Below are 25,101 nucleotides of genomic sequence, written 5' to 3'. Positions count from 1 at the left end.
AGTTTGTGGTTGATAAGATTGCGCATTTTTCTCATTAGGGTAATGTTGGTGAAGTGAGCTTGAGAGAGAAGACCCTGAAAGGAAACTTCTAATGTGCTGTGTGATAAGAGGCATGATGGTAAGGTATAGATTGATCGTTGAGTTTGTAGTAAGAATGTTAATGCAACTTAATGAATTGAACAAGCATAATTCTTGGTCATTATCATCATCTTATATACTAAACAATTCCTCATATTAATTGTTGTCGCGTCGTCGCAACAAATTGATCGCCGTGATCCGCGGCGCAGTCCGATGTTAGTGGTGGCTTAGCTCGCCCAATGCACCAATTCGAGTTCATTAGCCTACACTCACAGGCCGCGTCGCCAATAAGCCGTAACGAAATGCGAGCCAAGGCTTATTCTCAATTGCATGCGAATCCGATGGCTGTGTCAACGTCAACGTTACAAAGACCTATTTCAAGAATAACTTTATCGTCATGACGGCCGAGTCGGCTCCGAAATAGTCAGCCTGGGGTCTTCATCCTACTACCGTCTAATTGGTTAGACGTTAATTATTCGACGCAAGCCTCTTTGCGTTCTAGAACTTGAGTCTATTGACGTTGGTGCGACGTGACGAGTAATTAACAGCCTAAACCCGGCGCACCGGGCTTCTTTTTTGACACCGGTCCGTAAACTACTGCCAATATTTAATATTAGTATCTGCGCCAAAAGCAAGCTGATTCTTTCTCAAACTTCAATATTGATCCACTTGATATCTTCAGCTCCTGCTTAGCCGAGATAATGGTTTCATTTAGAGACATTCAAGCTTCTAACGCTCTTATCAGCGATGCTACTGCCCCGCGTGTCGCTGTCTTTGTTGGTGGGACGTCGGGGATTGGGAAGTTTACCCTTAGAGCTTTGGTTGAGAAAGGGACTAGTGTCAGAGTTTATCTTGTTGGTAGGAAGAGTGCACAGGAAAGCAGTGAGATTTTCATTCAGGAGATGAACACTATCAATCCCAAAGCGGAAATCATCTGGGTTGAGGGCGAAGTCGCACTCCTATCCGAAACGAAGAGAGTTTGCGAGGTCATCAAAAGCAAAGAGAAGACTGTTGATCTCATCTTTCTCACTCTGGGCTATGCCCCTTTTACAGCTCGAAAAGACACCGCCGAGGGTTTCGACGCCTCCCAGACTCTGCGATACTACACCCGAATGCTCTTCATCCTACACCTCCTTCCCCTTCTCAACCAGGCAGAAAACTCCAGAGTCGTCAGCGTCTTGTCCGGTGGTATGGAACGCTCAAAGATCGACCTCGAAGACATCGATTTGAACAAACCCGGTAATTTCAACCTCATCAAAACGCACACACAAGCCAGCGGCATGAACACTCTATTCCTGGAACATCTCGCCAACCAGAACCCCAACGTGACCTTTCTTCACTCTTGTCCTGGATGGGTCAACACGGGTAATGTCAGAAGAGGTTTGGACTCTGGTTCATTTCTGTCTTGGACTATTTGGCTTCTTCTCGAGCCGCTCATTGCTCTTTTCTCGTACAGTGATGAAGAGTCCGGGGAAAGGCACTTGTTTGAAAGTACCAGTGCTGCTTTTGGTGGGAATGGTACGCCGTGGGAAGGAAAGGTGGGAGTGAATTCTCACGGGGAGCAGAAGAATGGCTTGTTTCTTGTCACGAGCAAATGTGATTGTACGCTGAATGAGAAGACGGTAGGGATTTTACGAGAAACGGCCCAGGGACGAGTTGTTGATCATACTAACGAAGTTTTGGGATCTTATCTGTGATGTGATGGTTGTTTGAACATGTTCCTAATTGTTAAGCGACTTGAGTGATGGAAGGGTAATTTGGCATTTTCGATATAGTTTTCTAATAAAATGGCCTTAGTTCATTCCTTTGATACAGTCGACTACTTCCTAGCCAGAAGGACCCAAGCATCGAATTTAACCCCTCCATAAGTTTCAACTTCTTTCTTGATAACCTCATCAACAGCACTAGGCCACTTCTTCTCATCCTCCTCGGTAAACCCAGCTCGAGCAGGCGCCATCAAAGGTCCCAGCATAAACAGCTTCAACCCGTTATCCAGTTCAGACCCACTGACAATAATGGTCTTTTCCAAAAGCCGGAATTTGGAAAAATCAAACCCCGCTTCAGATGTAGTCTTTTCCAAAACACCCTCTTGGAGAAATTCGGGGTGGGGTATCTTAAGAGGAGGCAAGTCTGGTCGTACGATGGCTTGGGCGGCGTGGATGAGCTGACCAGCGCCGAAACGCTTCCAGCATGATATGACGGCAAGACCATCGGGCTTGAGTGTACGGTGTATTTCCTTGAGACCCTGAACGGGCTCAGCAAGAGTGTAAACACTGAAGTTGAGAATACTGTGAGTGAAATATTCATCAGAAATTCCCTCTAGGTTGAGTGAATCGAGGATCTTTGATTCAATCTGGGACCATGAGGTAAAAGAATCCTTAGCTCCCTGAACCATAGGAGGCACATTGTCCGTCACCAGGACTTCAGGCAGGTCATCGGCCGAGAGCTTTTCAATAATGACCGAGGCAGCTATGCCGGGGCCAGCCGCGTTGTCATGAACCACGGCATCTTTGTTGATAGCTTTGATGGCTTGGATCTCGTCAAACGATTCCTCGAAGACACGGCGGGTGCTTCGTCCAGTTTGCTGAACGTAGTTTGCCGCAAAGGTTGAGAAGTAGGAGGAGAAAGGCAAGTTTTTGCTTTGAGATGAAGCCATGGTGAATAAATGTGAGAAAGTTGTGTTGTTGACTTTTTAAGAACTGTCAGCTTACACTCTCTTTATATGGCAAACTCCTTCACGGCTTATTGACGTATGCATGTAATTACTCCGTCGGTGTTGTCCCAGAAAGCCGATATAAGCACTAGGCTTCTTTAGCCCCGAGGTAAGACCCTCTTTCTAGCAGGAGCTCCATTCTGTCTGATCAAGCTGTGTTACAGTCTATCGCAGTTTGAGCCCATGGAATGCCGGAAATTCCGAATGACGAGGCGGGAGGACCAAGACCGAAGGAAATTTCTTGCCAAGTTTGAAAATTAGAATATGATATCAGTTCCCCCCATCAAGCCAGCATAGAATAGATTGCCACCCATATAATCAGGCCCCTCGATCCCTTGTATCGAATCCTGCTCCGGGCTGATGATGAAATTGTCGTTAAAGAGTGACGCTCCATCATTAGATATGAACTCCCCTAGAGAGTGTAGGTCTTTCCACGAGAAACTGTTGAAAGGATCAGAGCTTGGTGTTGGTTCGCTCTGATCTACTCGAGCTTGAGATGCTGCTTGGTTTGTTGAGACCAAGGAGTCAGAGAGTCCTCCGGTCATTAAAACCTGCGATCTGGACTTTCCCAACATCTTCAACCATAGGAGCTTGAGGGAGCGGGCGTAGCGTTGTCCCAGACCTTGTTGATTGTCTGAAGTCTTCTGTAGACGGGATATAGTTTCATATATGGCCCGTCGAACACCGCGTGCTTCTGATGGTTTTATAGCTCCAGCGAAGATAGCCTAAAAGCAGTCAGTTGTCAGTATGTGTCTAAAAAGGAAGAAGACCCCGTGGTATAATACCTTGAATAAGAATACAGCAGCATAGATGACATAGAGATAAAATTTGATAGGCATGTATTTGAAAACAGTAGTGGGATCAATGAAGCTGTTGATCGTGCATAGAATTGAGTTCGCTGCGTCGATTGATTCATAGATGAATCTCGCATCTGGTGCAGAAGCGAGGTCTGAGAATAGAGATCCAGCTGCCCGCTTCTTTGGATGGCGGACAATACGATTTAAGTTGGCTTGAAATGCGAATGCATTGATATAGAGGCGAAGAAAGTCGTAAGATAACATCACGGACGCCTTAACGCGAGGGACAAAGCTAAGACCACCCCATGATAGCTTCCACCTGCGAAGAACAGAAGAAAAGTCATCCTAGATGGTTAGTGTCGAACTCGAATTCCATGGAAGCAAGTCTTACTATATATCTTACGTATTCGCCTCCTGTGTATAATTGCTCTCTATGACTGGTTGATGAGTACAAGATGTCATGCGCATTGCTAAATAGTTGAGTAATCTCCAAGTGCGCTTGGAAAAGTAAAGCCAAATTGTCGGTCCCTAGTGTTTGCGTCTGAAGATACGGGAAGTCGGCAGCTCGTAGGTTGACGGATGGACCCGGACCACGAGACCAGAAACCCTTTCCGAGTCGGATCGATACTTGACGGTCACTCATATAGCAAGCTGTTGTCAAGTCAGCATCTACATCAATGAAGATCATACTTGATGATCTTACCTGCCCAGGCTATTCTCTTTCTGCTCAGATCCTTTGTCACACCTTCATCTCGTTGCGTTAATCCAGTTTGTTCTAGGTTTTGGAGATATGCAAGACGTATGGCAACGCCTACAAGCATCCACGAGCCTTGGTCTTCTTTCCCACATCCTATCATGATATCTTCTTCCAATGGCTGTGGAGCCCACTCGGCAAGTATCAATAGTGCTTCGACGGCACCGACAGTTGTGGAACCGGTATATATCAACTTTGAGATCTGGCTCTCCATATATCGGGCGCATGCGTTGTGGGCTCTGGCCCAAGAGGGATCATCCTTTGTAGCCACTGTCAAAATTGCCGTGATAAGGTGTGGCTCTTTTTCTAGCGACTCGAGGAGGCGAGTGTAGTCGAAAACAGTGCTGTAGGCGATTGGGAAGAAGATGTGGAAGTTGTCATGATAACTATAATTCCTTTCGTCAGCGGAATAGTCAATGCAGGAGTCGTGTCAAGTACTCACTGCTCAATGAGAAATGATGCTTCTGGAAGTGTCAGCGCCCCTGACTCTATGGGCGGATAGCTACAGGCGGCATGAGATGCGCCGGTGACACTTGATGGATGCTCGGCTCGTCCACCTTCCTCTTGCGCCCGGCCATGATCGTGTCCCTCTGGTTCCATATCGGCAACATGAGCCAACAAATCGAGTGCATCAGAAGGATTGAGGAGATCCGAGGACGTAAAATGACCTTGGAGCTGCCCAGAATCTTCCTCTCCCTCTTCCTCTTCCTCTTCTGAATTCGATCCAAGGTGTGAAGATAACCATTCACTATGCTCCTCGGTATCTTGAGGTCTTTGAATATTAGGATGTAACGGTGGGTTCATTTGGCTGAGTCTTCTACTCGGTGTTTGTCGGTCTGATTCGGTTGACCGTTGACTATGGCTAGAACGTTGACCTTTGACGCGACGACCGCCTCGGCGAGATGTTGCAAGAATGCATTCTTGGTGTTTTTCGATGCAACGACGACATGGAGGATCTCCAGGTACGCCACTCGAGTCACTATCCAAGCTTTAGCCCAGGATCAAGCTGCAATACCGGAGGTAACGTACAGATCACATCGCGTCTTTCGAGACCTGCAGCTCACACAAGCTCTCGAAACCCTCTTGTCGGTGTCTGGTGGAGCCATTGTCGTTGCAATAAATCAAACGCCGAGTTTGGGGGAGCACGCGGCATTTGAATTAACAAGAAGTGGCGCTGGTCCGTTGTGGCTTCCATTTTCATGCCAAGGTTGGTATAGGCAGGGGATTGAGTTTGGGCTATTTCGACTACCGAAGTCAGAAGATGGAAGGTGCAGAAGTCATGACGGAATCTTCCGCTCAGTTCGGAAGTCGGCATTTGCTTCAGACATTTGCCGCTCCATCGTCACGGTTAATAATCTGCGCGATTCGTGATTGGAGAATTTGGATGAGATGCAACAAACATGTGCTTCCTTGAACTAGAGATATTTGAGGAAAACGTACCGATTCATCCTAATCTAGGTCTACTGATTGTTTCTATTTTAAGATACCCCCAGCTTGTCCCAAGACTCTACTGCAGCTCTCTTCAATAATGGAGCTACATCTGGTAGATGGGATGCAGGGAGATAGGGTGACAGTCTACCTGTTTATTTCAAACCACCACTGAGCAATATGTCCTGTCCAGTCAAATATCCATTCTTCGCCAGCCTATCAAGTACATTAGTAACCCCGACTTAACCCAAACAGCATCAAACTTACATTATTATCACGTTACAAACCTCATCAGGTGATCCCAGTCGATGAACAGGGATAGAAGCAGCAATGGCGAGTCCGGTGTCTTCTTCTTTGAGCTTTTCCAAATCACAACCTTTGCTCCATGTCCTAAAATCAACATTAGCTACCGTGACATATCTAGATGATAGCGAAGGCTCACTCTGACTTTGGAGGAGGGATCATTCCTGTAGAACCAATCATTGCAGGAGAGACCCAGACAAATAGTCAGTATTGAAATATCAAAGCCATACTCGAATTACTCACCGTGTTGACCGTGATGCCTTCAGGTGCCAGCAAAGTAGCTAGATTTTGACCCATCGAACTTTGAAATTTGTTAGCACAAAGAGCATGTATATCTTGTGTATCTGACTCACCTCAGAGCTCCTTTTGAAGCAGCGTAATGACATCCATTAAGCCCGCTGCCACGAGCAGCAATACTTCCTACCAAAACCACGCGTCCCCAACCTTGTTTTCTCATCCCTTCAACACAAGCCTTGGTTACCACAAACTGGCTCCGGCTGTTGATCTCCATCATCTCATCCCAATCATCTTCTTCGATATCCGATACATCCCGAATTCGTCGTCCCAGGCCCGCATTTGCCACTAAAACCGATACTGCGTGGTGTTTGGCAGACACAGCATCTTGAGCAAGTAGGGTTGGTACGAGGGACCTTGTTGATTCTCTTTGGGAGAGATCTGCTTGTACTGTTACAAACAACTGCAAGCGATACGTTTCGCTGAGCTCTTGGGCGAGCTTGTCTGCTTTGTCTTTGCTTGAAGAATAGTGAAGGGCGACATCGCACCCTTCAGAAGCGAGGGCTTTGGCTACGGCGGAACCTATTCCGCCACTATCAAAGTTAGCTCAATAACACATGCTGTCACGATAGGGTTGACACACCTTGAACCTGTCACCAAAGCCAATCGGCCTTTGATGTTATTATCAACTGACTGCAATCGAAGCATCATCTTGATTTGTCTAGATGATCTGATTTGGTTTCATTCAAGACTTCTTTGATCAATGATCATCACCATTGACGTCTTATAAAGAAACCGCTAACCTTGAAGATTTAGCTCGGCCGGCTATCCGACTACAACACAAATCAGCCATCGGCAACTCAAATGCCGCTCAAACACCGACGGCAATTGATTTGGGTCTGGACCGTCTGAATCATCTGGGGAACTTTCTAATTTCCCCGCAGCACGATCTCGAAAACATGGGGACCCCAGAAACACTAAATGAACTCGAGATGTCTTTATTAGGCCATCATGCCTCGGGTCTTGGACTCGATCCTCAACATTCAACTTCTCCAAGATCCAGAATTGGTCTCATAATCACGATCCTCTTTTTTGTTATCGAACCTCGACTTTCAACATGGAGTTGCAAGGTCGAAGCCTCATCTTGACTGTCAGTGTCTTGACGTCGTTGGGCTTTATGCTCATCGGTTATGACAATGGCCTCATGGGAGGTTTGGTCAACACTTCAGCTTTCAAGGATACTTTCGACAGTCCTGATGCTGATATAATCGGTGTTATCGTTGCAATCTTTGAGAGTAAGTCGCCTCTATAGCAACAGCAAAAGATTTATACTTACAAAGACTAGTTGGATGTTTCTTTGGTGCTATCTTCGCAGCTATCTGGGGAGAGAAGCTCGGCCGTCGACGCTCAATTCTTATCGGCTGCATCGTCTTGATCATCGGTGCGGTTCTCCAAGCAGCCTCTTTCTCTCGAGCCATGATGATCGTTGGCCGAATAGTTTCGGGCCTTGGACTTGGTACCGTCAACTCAACCGTCCCTGTCATGCAAGCCGAATTCAGTCCTAAATCTAGCCGAGGAATTTACGTCTGCGCCCAGCTCTCAACACTCAACTTTGGCATATTTCTCGTCTACTGGATAGATTATGCTCTATCTTCCCATACCGGAAGCTACGCCTGGCGCGTCCCTGTTATTCTCCAATGCGTTCCTATCATTGTCATCATATGCCTCCTGACCATCATCCCCGAGACACCACGTTGGCTGGCAGCGCATGACAGACCTGAGGAATGTCTCAAGGTCCTCGCTCAAATTCAGGGTACTTCTATTGAAGATCCTGATGTGCGGGCCCTTCACAGTGTCATCACTCAAACGGTTGCGTACGAGACATCGATCGGCTCAGGTTCCTGGAAGGACCTCCTCAAAGAAGACAGCATCAAGTCCCGCAAACGACTGATTTTGGCTTGCTTGCTGCAAAGCATGCAACAACTAGGTGGCATTAATGCCATCATATGTTAGTGTTTTGTTCTATCTCCTCTCTCATAATCGAGCGCTGACCCTGTTAGACTACTCCAGTACCTTATTCGAAAAGAGTGTTGGCTTCTCTGCTCATATGTCAGCCCTCATGTCAGGTTTCCTGCAAACATGGTTCTTCGTGGCGTCGTTTATTCCATGGGTCCTAATCGATCGCATTGGGCGTAGGCCTTTGGTAAGTTCAAGTATCACAGTCTTGTCGAGAAATTCAAGTTGACAGTTTTCTAGCTTCTATCCATGATCAGCGTTATGGCTGCTACAATGGCTGTTCAGGCTGGCTTGATTTACCAGGTAGAGAACAACACAGCATCATCACATGCAGCGGGAATTGCAGCTGCGGCGATGCTCTTCATCTTTCAAGGAGCCTTTACTATTGGCTTTCAAGCGACTGTTTGGGTCTATCCGTAAGTCAATACAAATTCATGAAATTCGAATGCACTAACAAATCCCAGCTCCGAGATTCTACCTCTCCGTCTACGACAGCGCGGCTCGTCTATCTCTACAGCTGCCAACTGGATCTTCAACTACGTAAGTTTCCCTACACAAACCCGCCACTCTTTACTGATTGTTCCTAGATGATTGTACAAATCACTCCCATTTCTATCAACAACATCGGCTGGCGAACATACATCATCTTCGCTGTACTGAACACTCTCTGGGTTCCTCTCATCTTCCTATTCTTCCCCGAGACTAAGGGCTTGGAGTTGGAAGATGTTGACCAACTATTTGGTGGTGAAGATATCATTAGGAACTTGGATGAGAAGAACCATGGCACCGTGACCATGCTGGAGTCTGTGGATCGGGATGGTACTGGCGTCTAGTTGAGTCGTTGCTGGGGAGATGACCAGGATATTTAACCTTATATCGTATGTCTAGTATCTAGCGAGAGTACTTGTATCTCGGAGAGCATCATCTTTTGGGAAAAGAATACTGTTTCGATTTCAGCATTTGACATTTCACCATGACTTACCAGAGAGGCCTGAGTGGTCGTCTTCCAAGCCACGAGAGATAACGTTCGTCATATCTTCATCTATCGGCAATTGAGTTTGTAGCGGGGCCATTCGTAGATCATCCCAGCCACTTACGAGCAGTTGAGGGGTAGCAGAAGCTGGGGCCATTAACGTTAGTCTGAACTGTAACACCAGAGCCCGAAGTTCCACGGGCATCTCTTGACCGCAGACTTTTTCAGAGCCCGACCATCATCACGGCATTTGCTCAGAACGATAAATAAAGGTCACCAATCGGCTATTCAACATGCGTGCCAGTCTTTACGCAATGGGTTTCCAAGTCTTCAACAAGGCCGCGGAGAACATCTTCGGTGCTTCTCCAAAGCTGAATGTCATACTTGAAAACAAGGATTATCCTTTCGCCCACGAAGCTGGTGTTTTCATTCCTGAGCAGAACTCCCTGTTCATCACGAGTAACCAATTCAAAGATCCGGATACGGGAAAGAAGAAGATCCAGATCAGCAAAGTCAATTTGTCACCCAATGGAACTGTACTCGACTCTGAAGAGATCGATGCTCCCGGTGTGCCCATGGCCAACGGCGGTGTGAACTACAAAGACGGCATACTCTTTTGTTCACAGGGTACTATGAATGAATCTGGCGGAATTGTCTATATGCAAACGACGGCACCATACAAATCCGTAAAACTCATCAGTTCATACCGCGGAAGGGATTTCAATTCTGTCAACGACGTGGTTGTCCACTCCGACGGGTCGATTTGGTTCACGGATCCCATTTATGGATCTGAACAGGGTATCCGTCCTAAGCCAAGACTGCCAAACCAGGTCTATCGGTACGATCCCAGTGATGAATCGATCCGGGTGGTAGCAGATGGCTTTGGAAGACCAAATGGAATCAGCTTCAGTCCTGATGAGAAGATTGTTTATATCACGGATACGGACTGGGTTCATGGCGATGGAACAACCGACGATACCCGCCCATCAACCATGTAAGTCTACGGTATTTTCAAAGACCCAATTCAATGGTTTACTAACACTGAGACCACCAGATACGCTTTTGATGTAGCAACGTACTCAGGCCAACCATTCCTCATCAACCGACGGGTCTTCGCCATGGCCGACACTGGGATTCCTGATGGAATTAAGTGCGATACAAACGGCAATGTCTACAGCGGTTGTGGCGATGGAGTCAACGTCTGGTCACCAGGTGGCATACTGCTAGGCAAGATTCTCATCGAGGGAGGTGTTGCAAACTTTTGTTTCGGAAAAGACGGTGAGGTTTTCATGCTTAATGAGAACAAGCTTTGGCGAACTCAGCTTGGCGACGGTGTGAAGGGAGCTTTGCTTGATATTTGAGGAACAGTAACAGAGCAAATAACTTTCTATACAGGTGTTATCTTGTGGTGTTGATCGTATCTTACATTCCCTCTTACTGACCAAACATTACGGCGAAGAAATTCCCCCACAGCTGCTGGCTCATAATGTTTGAAATTATGTTATATTCAGGGACCAATCTATTTCTAACTATATATATACTACCAAAACTCAATCAAACTGTCATGGGAACAAAAACGAACTGGTGAAGTCAATTAGAGCTGGAGCTCGTCAGGAAAGGACATCATTGCGCTCAAGTCTGGCCAGTTGAAGTCATTCATCTCCATCATCGTTCCCGATTGAGTCTCGTTCGGATTCAGGCCACTGAACTGAAAGTCGCTGTCCAAATTGACATCTGAGGGCATACTGGGAGTCTCCGAGAGGTAAAACTGCGAGTATTCTGGCTTGAAGCTACCCAAGGGATCCTCGGGCTCAGTCAAGTTGAGAGAGTATCCAAGCGTATTGCTATCAGCAGGGAGTTCTTCTGCAAATGTTTGTAAATCAAGCATTGACTGTTGAGCAGGCTCCAAGGCGTCAGTTTCGCCGTGGCATAGTTGGAATGGTTGAGGCATTGAATCCAGCGCCGTGGTCGGTTCTTCCGAACCAGAACCCTCGATCAGGCCACCTGCTGGGGGTTCAACTTCTGGAGATTCATCTCGCGATGCATCTTGAGTCAGTTCAGTACATTCTTCATCTCTCCGATCGCAATCCTGAATCAACATAGGGAAAATACCGTCGTAGATCACATGTCTGGCTTCTTTCCGGTATTTCCCTCTCAGTTCCGACTGGGACAATAGTTCTTCGATCCTTTTTTGGTTTGTTGACTGAGATACCCAATTTTCCACTGTCCAGAAACTCTTGTCATTCGCCTTGTCAAGATATGGGTTGTCGCAGCGCTCGTTAGGGAAGAGCACGCTGTAGATCCTATGCCATTGCTGCTCGTGAGATAAACGACTGGTTTCTCGCTGACGAATTTCATTTCTCATCTCGTGCGTAATGAATCCAGGGAGAACGTTAGATCTGGTCTCTGTTGGAAAGCAACCATGGTCCAGGTCGTCCTGACCCTTAGGGTAGCCCATCCAACATTTGCGGCAATGCGCGACCCAATGAATCCTCTCAATATGTCCTTTCAGTTCAGTGATTGTCTTTGGACCAACTCCGCATTTGAATATGTCTGGATTCCACTTTACAAATGGACAAGCCCAACGCTGTGTATCCTCAACCACCTCAGTACCAGAACGTTTCCTTTTCTTGTCTTCATAATTCTCATCCTCACTTCCCTCGTCGCCTCCGAGTGCTTTGCGTTTGCCGCCGTTGGGTCTTGCATTTCCTTGTCTGCCGATCCCTTGGCTTCCATTTGCACGATTGTCCGACGCAACTTGGATGTTCTGTTGCGATGTTCCAGTGGCTCGTCCTTTCGAGCTTCGTGGCGCATGTGATCTGAAAAAGTCATCGACTAGCTGTTCTATTGCCCAGTCTGTGAATCTCTTCATCAATAGATCTTTGTCGAAAGCCTCTGTGGCGACATCACTGTCCAGAATGCTCGAGAGACTGGACGCTACCTCCAGATCCTCGAGATATCCTGTCAGGCTCGAGTGCTCGAGAAAACCTCCCACCCCAGCCATACTGGGAGGGACAAAGTCATCATCCAGAACATCATGGGCCGTAAATTCCGTCGTAAGGTCGTGCGCTTGTAGCAGAGTGCGTTCAGACCCTGGGTTTGCTCTTGAGTAGTGATCCCCTGGTGTTTTGGTATGTTCCAGTAGCTCATCCCCGAAACACAGGCCGCAATCCTGCCACGAAAACTCGAATGACCATGGGAAAAGAGCTACTCGCTGTTTTTTCAGTTCGGAAAGTTTTTCAAGAACCGATTGGGTAGCAGGCGCGAGGCTTTCGGTTGTTGTAGAGAATGATGGCCCCGACTGAGATGCCGTTGGCACGGTCACAGACTCCGTAGCCAAAACCCGGGGCATTCTCAGCGGCATCAAAGGCAATATAATATCTTCTGAACGCTCTTGTTCAGAAGTCTGCGAGCTCATGGCCATTTCTGGGTATGGGATATGGTCTTCCTGCCCATAACCAAGCCCCAATAGTAATGGGCCATTAGCTAAGTCCTCCTCACGTGTAGCATGGCTTGATGAACCTAGATCAAGAATCTGATCGTGGGAAAGTTATGGTTAGCAATACAAACTTCTCAACAGTAATGTTTTATCGGATGTGATCAGCTCACCCTAAGTGAAGGTTTGGTGGGTCCTGCACCGTTGTTCGAATCACCGGCACCATGTTGCGTCGAAGCATCAATTGGATCGGGCATGATATAGTATCAAGGACGACCAAAAGATCCGATAGTGTCGCAGTAGTCGAGTATAAAGGATCGAGGGGGAAAATGGATTCTGCTGTGTAATCGGCCATCTTTATGGAAAAATATTTCAGAGACGTAACCATTTTTCGCCCATGATTGAGGTTCAGTTTCTGTTTCTTCTGAACCCTGCAAATGGTGTTGGTGGCTGAAGGTGAGATCCAATAAGCGCTCACAAAATAACTTATCCCTGGTCAAAAAAAAGGAAAAGCCGTTCTTCATTTGTCGGAGATGAGATTGGGCTGCCCAGGATATAAGTTGACCGCTATAAGTATTATGCGGTGTCACCTTCAAAATTGCTTCGGAATGCCTACGTGGTTTCCAAAACACCACGATGTGCTCCCACCTATTGTTCAAGGCCTGATGGTGAGAATCCACTTTGGTTATTACTTGCACCAAAAGCATGCAAGAATTACAATCTTATCATAGACTATCATTGTGTGCTTATTGAAACCCATCAGTCTGAAGCTAGATGGTAAGACGAAGCCCCCGCGAACGGTTTTGTATCATAACTAATTTGATATTGGTGATCTACTTGGAGCATTTAGTATATAGCATCTTCAGAGATTCTCCGGCGATGAATCTAATGTTTCATTTGTCTGTATTCTAAGCATATGCCGGCCCGTTCTTTATAGCTCTGCTACTACCACTGTTGATAATACATGGCTACATGCCTTGAAAGAGAAACACTCAGTTACAAGCCCGGCTTGTTGAATACTTTCAATGTAAATAATCATAAGCAGACACATGGTATCCTTCAGTGTCTACTCCCGATGGTAACCAGGAAACCACATGCCGATGTGGGAAAGCTGTTCCTTGCCATGTGGGAGACGTTTCCCGAAGAGGGTCAGAGAATGTTCTTGGAGGTTGCCAAATCTGGTAGATATAATATATTGGCAACAATCTATCAATCCTGTGAATGCCTCATGTGCTGAGACGAAACCAACTCTCTTGGCAGCTTCACTCAGCCGTTTACCCTTAAATCACCAGACCGCATCATATTGTCCACGATCAGGAACCTATATGGGTGGCACACGTTAGTGAGCTCTTGACGAGCCTACTATACTACGAAATACCAGTTTATGTCATATCTATGTTTCAGAAATCATGTCTTTAATTCTTCTACTCGGAGTATGTGCTTAAGTAACAGTGAACCATCTCGATATGTTCGTTTTAGTTCTGGAGTCTCAGTTCATAAATTAGAATAGATCGACATGTCGGCAGATTCTCGTCAAGAAAAGGTTTATTTCACATCGACGTCACGATACGATGAGAAGGATTCGCACAGCATTCCTATATAGTATAGCTTGTAGCGCTTGAGTCATTATACCTATGTCACTGCCAAGTGTAAGCAAAAGTGCCTTACAGCTGAGTGACAGTACAGAAGAAAATCAATTGGTGGCAATGGAATGCCAAGTCCGATATGCCTTGGTATCTGGATACGAAAAACCCTGGCTCCTCCCTTGCGCCTTGTGAGATGAAGTCATTAGATAAAGCTGATCCTCGGACAATCCATTAAGAAACGGCCTTATCTTATCTTACCTACGGCAATAAAGCATCAAGTGACATTCAGAGAAAACCAGACTCTGCCCCCTTCCCTAAACGGAAATGGCCGGTAGGTCACCGCCCGGTTAAGGTGCAGGTCCCCGCTGTAAATCATTGGCTACAAGTCAAGGCGGGTACGAGATTTGAGCCCTACCAGGCGCCTAAGAGTCACTGTAATTCCGCTACTGCACGATAAAGGTTGCAACAAGGTTAATTATAGAGTTGACAACTCGTTCTAGACGATGACTCTTGAGTTGTCATGTAACGTTTCTGAAGAAATGCTCCGAGTTAGTATCGGTCAAGGTAGTGCAGTATATGGAGATGAAGGCTTCGCAGTGGATACCCTTTATTAGACTGATCCATGGCTGCGCTTGGCAGGTGCGATCAACCTTCCGACTCCCACTCAGCCTTGCAGACAGTCTAGGGTCCCCAGGATCTTTTTAGGCGTCTAACAGTAGAAGGGATCTTCATTGGCTACCTCGTCAGGCTTTCCTCCGCTGTGCCTCACTGACTTTCCGTTCTAGTGGGTTGAGACCCTTCGGGCCCGAGGCGCGAGGCACGAGGGAAATGAAGACCATGGCATGATGTCTTTTGACTGGCCATTGTGTTAGTTCTGTATCGTTCGTCACATCGGGGCCTTTGAATATAAGTAGGTCTTGTGTTCCCGCTTAAGTTCTCATCATTCGACATCTACATCAAGCATCATTACACATTATCTCTTGCATCAATCATCGCAAGTCACTCACAAAACTTCTACTATATATACCAACCCGCAAACATGAAGACCGAGTACCTCACCGTCCTCGCTGCTGCTGCCGCTACAGGAGTCTCTGCTGGCAACGTCCAGCGGGTCGACGTTGTCCACATCTTCGAGACTCTTCACGTCGGCAACCACGTCCCCAGCTTCTCCCATAACAAGCGCGACCTCAACGCCATCTTCGCCCGCGACTCCAAGGACGAAAAGTGTCTAAGCACAGCTACTTCCATTCTGCGAAACTTCCCTACCCCCACAGGCGATCTCTCCAACTGGGTCGTTGCCTTGGACACCAAGACCGACGAATGCACTCTCACGGCTCCTTCTTCTCTCTCTTCAGACTTGATGAAGTATTACACCGCATTGGCCGACTGGGAGATGGACAACCAGAAGAACCTGGTCGACTTTATCAAGGAGTGCGCTACTCAAGACCAGCTTGATGACATCAACAAGGAGCTCGGCGGCGGATCATGCTCTGATGCTGCTCTTCTCTTCACTGGTGCTAGCGCTACTGAGACTGTTATGGTGAAGACTGCTCTGCCCAACTGGACACCTGCTCCTGCACCCACCGAGGTCAATGCCGCCGCTGCTCCCGGTATCAGTCAGCTTGCTGCTCTTGCTGCTGCCGGTGTCGCTGGTTTCATGATCGCTGCTTAATTGGGACGACTGTCCGGATACAAAATAGAGCTAGGATGTAACGAATAACGGTGAAGCGTTGGTCTTTTTTGTATGATATCCAGTGCCCGATGCACTTTTTGAACGATTTCTTCATCATGTATGACATAGATATATATTCAGAACTCAATGTTTACACAACTTGAACTCACCTACCATTCGCTACAATTCTCACGTCAGTGTCTGCGGCCTAGTCTTCGATCTTCTCTGAGAGGAGTGCGATATGGTTGTTTATCAGATCCAAGGCGTGATACTGTAAGAGCAATGTTACAAGGAGAAGCTACCTCTACGTTGTATTAATGATGAGGACATCAGTTCCCTAAGTCTTGAACCAATTGCGTATACCCATCCCTCTTTCAAATACACTGTCTTAACCCCCGCATGCTCCTTAGTTAATCAAGAGCTTCCTTGTCGGCAGAGCGCACAGCGAAACACAGGCGCATTGTCTTATGGGTGGGAGTCGGAGAATTTGTCCTTTGATCTGGATCCGGTACACCGGCGATTTATTAGTCTTTGCCATTCCATCGCCCCGAAGGAATATCTTACCATTGGCGATATTGAGGTTGCTCCAGTTGCCTTCGATGTGAACCTCCTTGAGTTTTTAAAACAGTCTGAGCCACAGATGAGTCCGTCAAAAGCCCCGGGGAAAAAAACAAGAATATAAAATGGTGCCATTATTGCTCGTAGAAAGGACATCAAATCAGCATGTACCAATGCAATCACTGACACACGAGCTAATTGCGCCAATGGTGCTCAGTTAATAACAGACTATGGTTACTTTTATAAGCCTTCCTCTTACAACTCTAATGATGACTGACTTCTGACAACGCTCACTTGGCCTATCAACAAGCTTAAAGCGCACAGAGCAAGCATTTGTGAAGCACAACTGTTGTCTGACCAGGCGGCCAAGGGAGCCCAGACGATGGCACAGAGAACAAAGAAGATACATCAAAGACTGAGTTAGTACAGAACCAGCTTGCAGTTGCAAGTCAAGTAATCCATCACCTGGACAGTAACGTGGAGTCCTTGCACCATCGAGTGATAGCAATGGAAGAGAGGCTAAAAGAGAATTACCAGTACGATCGTAGCATAGTCGATGATCTGTAGAAAGAACGAGAGCCTAAGAGACGAGATTTGGGTCACACTATGCCATCTTAGACTAGTATTTAGGTAACTTTTATCTTCATCCTAAGGCTTAGAGGATGTTTAGGGTACACAGTGAAACACTCCTCACATTCTCCACATCCAATCGGGCTCCCATTCACCAGTTTCCAGGTTGATCTTCCAGTCCGCTGGCCTCTCGGCCGCATAAGGACCAGTTTTGATATCAAATCGGTCAGGCCTAGCCGGGAAATTCTTCCAGTAACCCCCGTCATCCCTATGTGTGCAAACATGTACACCGGTCTTGTGCCCTGCAACGATGGCTCTTTGGAAAGCATGTTTTCTCCGTTCTGCAGTGCCGAGGCCGTCGTTGGATATACTGCCATAAAGAAGTTCTCTATACGGGCGTTCGACGTAGACAACTTTGAGGTGTTTGTAAACACCCGATTCAATGAGTTCCGCCAGAAACATATCGAGGTTTCTTAGGCCCCGCTGATCTCGAAACCCGAGGCCTTTCCACTCTCCCCAGATATATACTGCTTCGATGTTGGGTGGAAACGCAAACGGGATATCTGACTCTCTAAAAGTCCTGTCGTCCGCGGCGTAATCAAAGCGGAAATAGATATCAGAGGCCGCCATGGTGATTTGTTTGATGGACTCATGATTGTAAATCTCTGATGGCCTGCATGGTTGGTCATGTATTGCTTCGGGGTGATAAAGAACGAGCCGCTTCAACTTCTCGTTCGTATTGGCCAGGCTGTCAACGAGGCTGCCGACATCGTGCAAACCGCCTCTACGAGAGTCAATTGCCCTGAGGACAACTGTATCCAGCTTCGTTGAAGCGCGAGAGAGCCAATCATAGAAGTCGTCCCAGCCCCCTTCGACGCCATCGAGGAAGAGATTTTCGACGTTCGAGGTACCATCGGGGAGCAAGTCCTTATCCCATATGTGTTCTTCCCACATGTTTTCTTCGCAGGAAAGCCCATTGAAGTAAATGTTCTCGAGGTTAGGTATGTGGAAAAGCTTTGTGAATTCTTCAAATCCATCGTAGTACTCTTCCTCTTCTTCGTGCGACACATGGCTCAGCATTGAGATTCCAACGGATATGCTTCGTAATGACTCGAAGCCCGGGGGCCATTGCCATCCGTATTCTACGCTCCAACTAATAGCCATCGCCATCCATGCGAGGATGTTGTAGGAATCGCCCCTTCGCTTGACGAATCTGATACTGTGAAGTCGAGGGCACAGGGAGATGATGAGTAATTTGAGCCATGCCTCACTGCCCCGTTCAAGACTCATTCGAAGCTCCTCGATCCCTTCTTCGGTGAGGTCCCACAAGCCAAGCCCCTTCTGAATATATTCTTCAACCTCTCGTGCATCCCATGCTGACCTCGAGGGCTCTTCTTCGGCGAGTCGGTAGTTACCAGACAGCGCTGGATTCCATGACCGCCAATCTTGCCATTTTAGGCGGCTACCCCAGAACTCGAGTTCGCGAACGTGGTATCTGTTGATCTCAGCTGCAGGAGTGTCTTTCAGTAGATCGACAACTGTTTCTGGGGACAGGTCCGAGGTGACTCTGTATTTTTCGTAGGCATCTTGGTGCTGCTCAAGAAGAGATCGGCATCGGTGATGAAGGTCGGAGCAAGTCAGACCAAGAGCGAGGATGTCGGGAGGATCACTGTATCCGACGATCTGGAAGATCAGTTCAGTGGACAGACTGAGCAGCGGGCACGATTCGTGATCCATGATGAAGGTGTGACCACCAAAGGCATAGCCTAAGGGACGAAATAATTTGGTCGCTTATTGCTGGTTTAGGTCAGTTTAGATCAGCATTTAGGATACTTTATTTCGGTGCCCTAAGCCTTACCTAAGGTACTTGAAGATGATGTGAAGGCTCCCAAATGTTGTGATGGAGAAGGAGCGGCTGTAGGTCAGTCAATACGTTAGGTAGGTAGGTGCCTTGGCTCCAGGTAGTAAGGTAGGCAGGAAGTTACACAAACAAAGACGCACTTTGTTTACACCTGCCTGGCAGTTGCAGTTGCAACTGGCAGACAGTGCTTGCGCAGCTGCTTTAGACTGCCTACTAAGGCAGTTAATCACTACCGAAGAGCACAAGAGACGAAATGATTTAAGCCATATTAGACTATTATTCACTTAAGCTGCCTACGTAGGGTGAAGTGAGAATTGAGGGCGCCCTGCCGCAAAGCAAGTATAGCACAATTTCATCGTGAAGGCCACTGATATAGCCTCACAGCCATTCCTCGATCTGGAAATAAGAAACACCCGTTGCGGCTTGGTCTTAGATCTGATAAACTCGGATACTTTTTAGTCCCTGTTTCAGCATGCTCATAAGGCTGACCTTGGAACACAAAACAACTTCCACTGCTCGTATCTGCTTGATCTAGACATGTATTAGTACTGCATCATATCCAATTCAGTTGATAAACTCACTTTCCCTCCTTCTCCAACACTCCCCTCGACGATACCCCGGCCGCGCGTTCGACGCGTCGCCTTCAAATTCACCAAACCCTCTCCTCACGATCATCACTCATACCCCATCCCCCTCTTCCACCACCCTCCCAATCCCCTCTCCTCCATAACCTTAGCAAACTCCTTCACCTCAGTCATCTCCTCAAACCCCATCCTCCTCACCCCCTTATCCTCTACCTCACTCCCCTCCGGCGCAGGCGCAGGCTTCGCAACACATCGATAGTCTTTGTAGCGCAGCGACTGTACTGTGGAAACCCACTCGGTCAGCTCCGACAGGTCCCGCGCTTCGGCAAACATTAGACCGGGCGGACTGCCGCTTTTCACCAGAAGCCAGTCTACATTGAGGTTTTCTGCTGCGCGGCGGACGCGCCAGAGCTTTTTGCGGGATGTTATGTGGTGAGTCCTTATTAGGCAGTTGAAGAGTGATGGGCTGCGTGGCATGGTGATCTTGTTCTGAATGAGAGCTTGTAACAAGATTGAACGTCGTCATGATATGGCGATCGGACTTTTGTGGATCCGACGAGTAAACGATACAAGACTCACAACAACAGTCACGACAAGTCAATGGATGAGCAAACAAAGTGTATCAAATCGTAAAATTGATCCTAGTATGTGTACATCTAAGATATAAAAGACTAAACAACCCAAACGCCATCCTGGTATGTATCGCAACCTCCGTAGCTGTGTCAAAACATCCAGGATATGACATCAACATAAAAAGTAATACATACACGTTAATCCAAGCCGCCCATTCAACGTGCGCGGACATCTCTTTCATGAAAAGGGTATAAAGTGTGAAGAGCTAAACGAACTTTCCCGTTTCCCTGCGGTGACTGTGCCTCCCAACCTAGACACCTCGGAACATGCGCACAACCAAGAACCACATGGCACCGATGAACTTGAACGCACTGAGACCCGCAACACTCCAAAAGATAATGGACATGTAGATGTTGGAACGGTCCAGCTTCGCTGCCTCCTGGTCGTCTTTGGAGGAGGAGATTCGATCCAGGCCGGCCGAACTAAGGACGATCGCTGCAAGACCGAAGTTGGTGACCATCCACATAAGTACGACACCAGTTCGCACACCTCTGTAGTAGTCCATCTGTTTCTCCTGGAGTATGCTGGGGGTGGGGGCAACCTTGACTTCAACATGCTTCTGGGCAAAGACTGCGATTTCTCGCTGGTATTGCGCGTTCAAATCTCCTTCGTCGGGCAAATCTGTCTTTCCAGTACCGTCCTTGGTGTTGACGGAAGGAAGCTTCTCAACCTTGTCGTCACCCTTCGTACCCCAAGAAACATCGTGTGTGTTACAGAAGGCGTACACGTTCAGGACGTTGGTGAAGGTAGGTGTGAGAAGCATGTACTGAGCGAACGAGGTAACCATATGCCAAGGATCCAGCATGATCAACGAAGCGATCAGCCAGATACCATATGTCGACATGACCGAAATAATCAGCATATAAAAGACCTTATTCTTGAATAGATCGTTAATGTTAAAGCCATTTGAGTCGTTAACGTCTCTGATGATAGACTTGACCGAGATGAAGATTGCAGCAAACATTAGATAGCTGAAGACTGTTAGTAATAGGTCGCATAACTGGGTCGAATCAACTTACATCATAATAGCAGCCCAGAACCAACACATAGCGGTGTAAAGTCTACCAGAACCTGCTGGTCGATTGCCCAGTGATAGCACGAAACAAGTAATCAAGAATACACCGTAGAGCCAGGTGAAGACCACACCTAAAATCTCTCCGGTCCGTCCAAGTAACAGATCGTCACCCAAACTCGTCGTAAGAATCTTGAAAATCAGGAAGAAATTGCCAATAGCAAACCAAGCGAAGATCATGTTGATAGTGTTAAAGATGAATTCGATGAAGAAAGCAAACTTTCGCAGGAAACTGTGATCGGACCGGAGGAAATCGAGGAAGTGGACAATAGCGTAGATAGCAGCGAAGAAAGAACCGTTTAACCAACGACGTCGCTGGAGAACCAGCTCTGTCACTGTATCGGGAACATCAGTCTCACCAGTAGCGGACTTGACGTACTGAAGAATCCAATGACAGTTGCGCTTGGTGACAAGCTCGAAGCAAAGAATACGATCTTCAGCGAGGTACATGTTGGACTCGAAAAGACCGGCATCACTTCCACCATGGAGGGTTTCTCCCAGAAAGTACTTCTCGAGAGGTCCCTTTCCGTTCTTGTCGTTTTGGAGAGCAACGTAGCGATAAGCTGAGAAAGCACCGGGCAACACGGAAATGAAACCGAATGCAGATTCCAGAGGCTTGTCGAGAATGTTGCTCATCTTGTACTCGAAGTTCTGAGCAGCGACCAACGGGTTCAGAAGGTATTTTCCACCAGTACCCAACATAGCCTTGATTTCACCACAAGCACCACCGCACATGGGCTCAAGATCAAAGGCCTTCCAGAGATGGTAAATTGAGCTTCCACCAGGGCGCGTACCAGCATCGAGAAGGACACAAATGTTGGGGTCCAAAACTCTACCGAAGGCTGTAAAGAACCATCTGTGCGAGTTGATCTTCTTGGCGTTCTTCTCCTTCAAACAGAAGAGCATCTGGACGGGCTGGCGTCTGTGGACAAGCTGAACAACATCGTTCTTAATCTGAAGATGAGTCTGCGTGGTGTACTCGTAAATATGGGCTGTGACGTCCTTTCCGTTGACCTGCTGCTTCGCAATACCTTCTTGGTATACACCCATACCAGCCAACAATGCCTTGGTTCGAGGGTTGATCTTGGATCGACCATCGCTGACGACACAGACAACGATCTTCTTCCAGGCATCCTTACCCCATGTCTTACTGTTCGGTCGGTTACACATGTACTCAATGTTCTTAAAGACACCGGTCATGGTTCGGGCAAACAGAATGTCATCCTCGTTGTACATTGTCACGACAATGAAGAGCTCAGTGTGTCGGGGCTTGGTGAAGAGCCTCTGTCGCAGTGTAAAGTCATGGTCGTAGAAATCATTAGGGTCGCAAGTAGCAGCGGAATATCGCATGTGTGTGAATTCATCACGCTCTCCGTGAGGGTTCTGCTGCAGAAGAACCGGAGGAACGGGACAATCCAGAACAAGGTTACCGCGGTACAGCAGAACCTGCTTAACGGTTTTCCAACGCTTTATGCCACCGCCTTGTTGGGGCTGATCTTGGTACTCGCTGGGGGCTTCAGACTGTTGATGAGACAGCATAGGTCGGTTGTCTGGCACATCGTAAGGTTGATCGTAGTCCTGCTCGTACCCTTGATCGTAGGGCTGTCCCGGGCGAGGCTCGTAGGGTTGGTTGTAGTAGGCATCGTGGTGCGCTTCTGGGTTCACGGCGTAATCTTGTGTAGGAGGTCCATAACCGGACAGGTTGTCCACTGATTGCTGGAATGTAAAGTTAGTATGGAATAAACTCAACGAATAAAACGTTCACCAGAAGTGCGTTGGAAACTTACTGCGGCATTGAGATTTAAGTGGTCGCTGGGAGTGGCTAATCTTCCATGAGGATCGGGCGTTGGCATAGCGAGATGCTGCTGAGAAGCAAGATGCTGTGAAGAAGCGCCATACTGTCCATATCGGCCATCGTCGAAGGGGTTATCGTCGAGCTGGTAGCCTGGCTGGAGCGGTTGACTTGGCGAGGGTGTCCGATGCGGATGAGCCATAGGCTGCGCGCCGTAACGAGGATCTATACGAGGATCCATCTCGTTGTTGTTGTAGTAATCGTCGTCTGAAAGCAATTGAAGTTAGATAAGGTGTTCTGAGTATGTTTATTGTATATTTGGCATGCGCAGGTCTTGATGCGGGCGCAGACAAATAAGATGTTGCCGGGTGTGCCACGGCGTGCGCGTCCTGCGTCGTAGCAACGGGAAACTCTATCGCAAGTAACAGCGAAAGAGAAAACGGCGGGTTTAATGTTGTTGTGGCATTGAATTTCGCGAAACGACGAGGAATTCAAGTACCAGTAGTAACGTCGAGTCGCAATTACGACCAGGGGTGTTGTTTAAGAGGGAGGGGAGGGGTATGTTTCGTCTGTCTCATATTGAGGGAGAAAGGGGGCAGATGCTGATCCAAGGGTTACGAGTGAAAGGAACTTACTCAGGCGATTATACGACATGATTGCGATTGACTCTGCGCACTCAGGGCGCTATTCGCATATGTTGTTTGAAGTATGTGGTTTAGGTATTTTCTGAGCTGGAGCTGGAGTTGCTCGATGATGATGGATGCGCTGGCCGTTGCCCCGGGTTTCGCTTCAGGTGGTCCACCTCCAAGCTAAAGCAAGTAATGGCGACCGACTGTTTGTTTGTTTAGAAGCGTCGTGTGTCATGCAAGTAGCCTATTAACAGGCAACGAACGATACTGTGAAACGAATGCACAGGTATTTCAAGAGAAAGAAAAAAGGGAAAGAAAACAAAAAATAGTGTAGGACAAAGACAAAAGCTGACGAAAATATTGGACGAATGTATGTCAGACTGCAGCCGCAGGGATCGGACGCTTCAGTCCAGGTCGCGAAGTATTCAAGTCCGATCAGTGAGCGTTAGTGGCTAACAAGCTGCGTCGACTGTCTGTGGCTCGGCGAACAGACAGTTGAGAAAAAACGTTCCAAATGCCTTGGCAGACTCCGTTTATTCCGCTAAATCCAAGGAATTGGAAGGGCCCTTCAATGCGAATGGCCTTTGTGTTTCAGGCGCTTCCAGTGTGGGATAGTAATGGGCGATCCTTTGGTGACCCAGTGACCGATAAAGAACTGGGTCCCTGATAAATTAATTCGTCGACGTCTGAGGGTAAGTGACGTCGAGTTTGGGGCTCGGCTTGAACCGCCAACAGGGATATGGAGAGATGGGCAAGGATCAGGTCTCCTAGATTGTTGATGGGAGATAGCGAAGTTCGAGAGAGAGCGAGAGAGAAATGAACAACATATCATGGGAAGGAGCAGTCAATTCTAATACTATTTCTCGGTATGTAGTCAGCTCTGATAGCTGTATTGTCTTGTCTCATCATCCTCAGCCCGGTGACTTCTGTCAGCCCAGCCGCAGCCTAGGACCCCTCAGGTCAATCCTTCCAGAGCCTAGCCTCAAGCCGCGCCTCCGCCAGATATCCAGCCAAAAACATCCAGCCCAGCCCTAGATAACGCCTTTTCAAGCCTTCGCGTCGAATGTGAGTCTCTGAGGCTTTGAGCTGAACTGTAAGGCTCTTTAGTGAATGTCTTTTACCCTAGAGTTCTTGTTATTAGACTCGACCCTACACCGACTAGTGAAGCCTCCTCAGGATAAGGACTTCGGTTGTATAAGCGACGAAATAGTCTAGATCACTTTGTAAGGATTGTTTGTGGGAATTCCATTCCCTTATTTCTTACACCCTCACCTCACTCAGTCTTATCCTGCAGAACAGAAGGAATAGTAAGCTGCAGCCCTAGCATACCCATCTCCATCTCATCGCATCCCGTCCCTCCTCCACTCACACAACCAGTACCTGATCAGCAGAAATCCAAAAATATCTTTTCC

General features: G+C 47.5%; 10 protein-coding genes across 10 annotated transcripts; 4 read left to right on the top strand and 6 right to left on the bottom strand.

Annotated features, from left to right (window-relative positions):
* Positions 1-676: 676 nt before the first annotated feature.
* On the top strand, positions 677-1,867 carry B0J16DRAFT_335819 (uncharacterized protein). Its single transcript, XM_046127124.1, has one exon. It carries the CDS (start codon positions 780-782, stop codon positions 1,773-1,775), a length of 996 nt encoding a protein of 331 aa, XP_045987605.1. The 5' UTR covers positions 677-779; the 3' UTR covers positions 1,776-1,867.
* Positions 1,837-2,891, bottom strand: B0J16DRAFT_84020 (uncharacterized protein). Its single transcript, XM_046134554.1, has one exon. It carries the CDS (start codon positions 2,732-2,734, stop codon positions 1,898-1,900), a length of 837 nt encoding a protein of 278 aa, XP_045987604.1. The 5' UTR covers positions 2,735-2,891; the 3' UTR covers positions 1,837-1,897.
* A 157-nt stretch (positions 2,892-3,048) lies between these two features.
* On the bottom strand, positions 3,049-7,018 carry B0J16DRAFT_354377 (uncharacterized protein; the record flags this gene model as incomplete). The annotated part of the gene is made up of 9 exons (XM_046129367.1): positions 3,049-3,516; positions 3,562-3,933; positions 3,980-4,239; positions 4,292-4,728; positions 4,785-5,321; positions 6,038-6,213; positions 6,317-6,374; positions 6,427-6,900; positions 6,951-7,018. The coding sequence occupies 9 exons, from the start codon at positions 7,016-7,018 to the stop codon at positions 3,049-3,051; spliced, it is 2,850 nt and encodes a 949-aa protein (XP_045987603.1).
* Positions 7,019-7,259: 241 nt separating this feature from the next.
* On the top strand, positions 7,260-9,238 carry B0J16DRAFT_335813 (general substrate transporter). Its single transcript, XM_046127123.1, has 6 exons — positions 7,260-7,602; positions 7,653-8,315; positions 8,368-8,510; positions 8,564-8,739; positions 8,788-8,863; positions 8,911-9,238. The coding sequence occupies exons 1-6, from the start codon at positions 7,425-7,427 to the stop codon at positions 9,154-9,156; spliced, it is 1,482 nt and encodes a 493-aa protein (XP_045987602.1). The 5' UTR covers positions 7,260-7,424; the 3' UTR covers positions 9,157-9,238.
* Positions 9,239-9,433: 195 nt separating this feature from the next.
* On the top strand, positions 9,434-10,856 carry B0J16DRAFT_412264 (uncharacterized protein). The gene is made up of 2 exons (XM_046133288.1): positions 9,434-10,290; positions 10,351-10,856. Exons 1-2 carry the CDS (start codon positions 9,590-9,592, stop codon positions 10,655-10,657), a joined length of 1,008 nt encoding a protein of 335 aa, XP_045987601.1. The 5' UTR covers positions 9,434-9,589; the 3' UTR covers positions 10,658-10,856.
* A 34-nt stretch (positions 10,857-10,890) lies between these two features.
* Positions 10,891-12,989, bottom strand: B0J16DRAFT_369776 (uncharacterized protein; the record flags this gene model as incomplete). The annotated part of the gene is made up of 2 exons (XM_046130296.1): positions 10,891-12,831; positions 12,906-12,989. 2 exons carry the CDS (start codon positions 12,987-12,989, stop codon positions 10,891-10,893), a joined length of 2,025 nt encoding a protein of 674 aa, XP_045987600.1.
* Positions 12,990-15,060: 2,071 nt separating this feature from the next.
* B0J16DRAFT_335808 (uncharacterized protein) lies at positions 15,061-16,245 on the top strand. Its single transcript, XM_046127122.1, has one exon. It carries the CDS (start codon positions 15,358-15,360, stop codon positions 15,988-15,990), a length of 633 nt encoding a protein of 210 aa, XP_045987599.1. The 5' UTR covers positions 15,061-15,357; the 3' UTR covers positions 15,991-16,245.
* A 993-nt stretch (positions 16,246-17,238) lies between these two features.
* On the bottom strand, positions 17,239-18,855 carry B0J16DRAFT_412261 (uncharacterized protein; the record flags this gene model as incomplete). The annotated part of the gene is made up of 1 exon (XM_046133287.1): positions 17,239-18,855. The coding sequence occupies one exon, from the start codon at positions 18,853-18,855 to the stop codon at positions 17,239-17,241; it is 1,617 nt and encodes a 538-aa protein (XP_045987598.1).
* Positions 18,856-19,653: 798 nt separating this feature from the next.
* Positions 19,654-20,160, bottom strand: B0J16DRAFT_412260 (uncharacterized protein; the record flags this gene model as incomplete). Its single annotated transcript, XM_046133286.1, has 1 exon — positions 19,654-20,160. The coding sequence occupies exon 1, from the start codon at positions 20,038-20,040 to the stop codon at positions 19,654-19,656; it is 387 nt and encodes a 128-aa protein (XP_045987597.1). The 5' UTR covers positions 20,041-20,160.
* A 22-nt stretch (positions 20,161-20,182) lies between these two features.
* On the bottom strand, positions 20,183-23,673 carry B0J16DRAFT_83983 (chitin synthase 1). Its single transcript, XM_046134553.1, has 3 exons — positions 23,056-23,673; positions 21,216-22,984; positions 20,183-21,167 (listed from the first exon to the last, which is right to left on the bottom strand). Exons 1-3 carry the CDS (start codon positions 23,299-23,301, stop codon positions 20,447-20,449), a joined length of 2,736 nt encoding a protein of 911 aa, XP_045987596.1. The 5' UTR covers positions 23,302-23,673; the 3' UTR covers positions 20,183-20,446.
* Positions 23,674-25,101: the final 1,428 nt, after the last annotated feature.

This window comes from Fusarium flagelliforme (assembly GCF_020744385.1).
Source record: "Fusarium flagelliforme strain FIESC 12 MPI-CAGE-AA-0113 chromosome Unknown B0J16scaffold_2, whole genome shotgun sequence".
In the NCBI taxonomy this organism is placed as follows: Eukaryota; Fungi; Ascomycota; class Sordariomycetes; order Hypocreales; family Nectriaceae; genus Fusarium; species Fusarium flagelliforme.
Note: the sequence above shows the minus strand (reverse complement) of the source record. Positions and strands in the feature narration are given on the sequence as shown.

What these genes read in the sequence shown, in the direction of transcription:
- B0J16DRAFT_335819 (XM_046127124.1), top strand. Translation starts at nt 780, where the DNA reads ATGGTTTCATTTAGAGACATTCAAGCTTCTAACGCTCTTATCAGCGAT.
- B0J16DRAFT_84020 (XM_046134554.1), bottom strand. Translation starts at nt 2,734, where the DNA reads ATGGCTTCATCTCAAAGCAAAAACTTGCCTTTCTCCTCCTACTTCTCA.
- B0J16DRAFT_335813 (XM_046127123.1), top strand. Translation starts at nt 7,425, where the DNA reads ATGGAGTTGCAAGGTCGAAGCCTCATCTTGACTGTCAGTGTCTTGACG. An exon ending in TATCGTTGCAATCTTTGAGA is followed by an intron (nt 7,603 to 7,652) that starts GTAAGTCGCCTC and finishes TACAAAGACTAG; the next exon opens with TTGGATGTTTCTTTGGTGCT. An exon ending in TGGCATTAATGCCATCATAT is followed by an intron (nt 8,316 to 8,367) that starts GTTAGTGTTTTG and finishes TGACCCTGTTAG; the next exon opens with ACTACTCCAGTACCTTATTC.
- B0J16DRAFT_412264 (XM_046133288.1), top strand. Translation starts at nt 9,590, where the DNA reads ATGCGTGCCAGTCTTTACGCAATGGGTTTCCAAGTCTTCAACAAGGCC. An exon ending in GATACCCGCCCATCAACCAT is followed by an intron (nt 10,291 to 10,350) that starts GTAAGTCTACGG and finishes TGAGACCACCAG; the next exon opens with ATACGCTTTTGATGTAGCAA.
- B0J16DRAFT_335808 (XM_046127122.1), top strand. Translation starts at nt 15,358, where the DNA reads ATGAAGACCGAGTACCTCACCGTCCTCGCTGCTGCTGCCGCTACAGGA.
- B0J16DRAFT_83983 (XM_046134553.1), bottom strand. Translation starts at nt 23,301, where the DNA reads ATGGATCCTCGTATAGATCCTCGTTACGGCGCGCAGCCTATGGCTCAT. An exon ending in ACTTAAATCTCAATGCCGCA is followed by an intron (nt 22,985 to 23,055) that starts GTAAGTTTCCAA and finishes TTTACATTCCAG; the next exon opens with CAATCAGTGGACAACCTGTC. An exon ending in TTCTGGGCTGCTATTATGAT is followed by an intron (nt 21,168 to 21,215) that starts GTAAGTTGATTC and finishes AACAGTCTTCAG; the next exon opens with CTATCTAATGTTTGCTGCAA.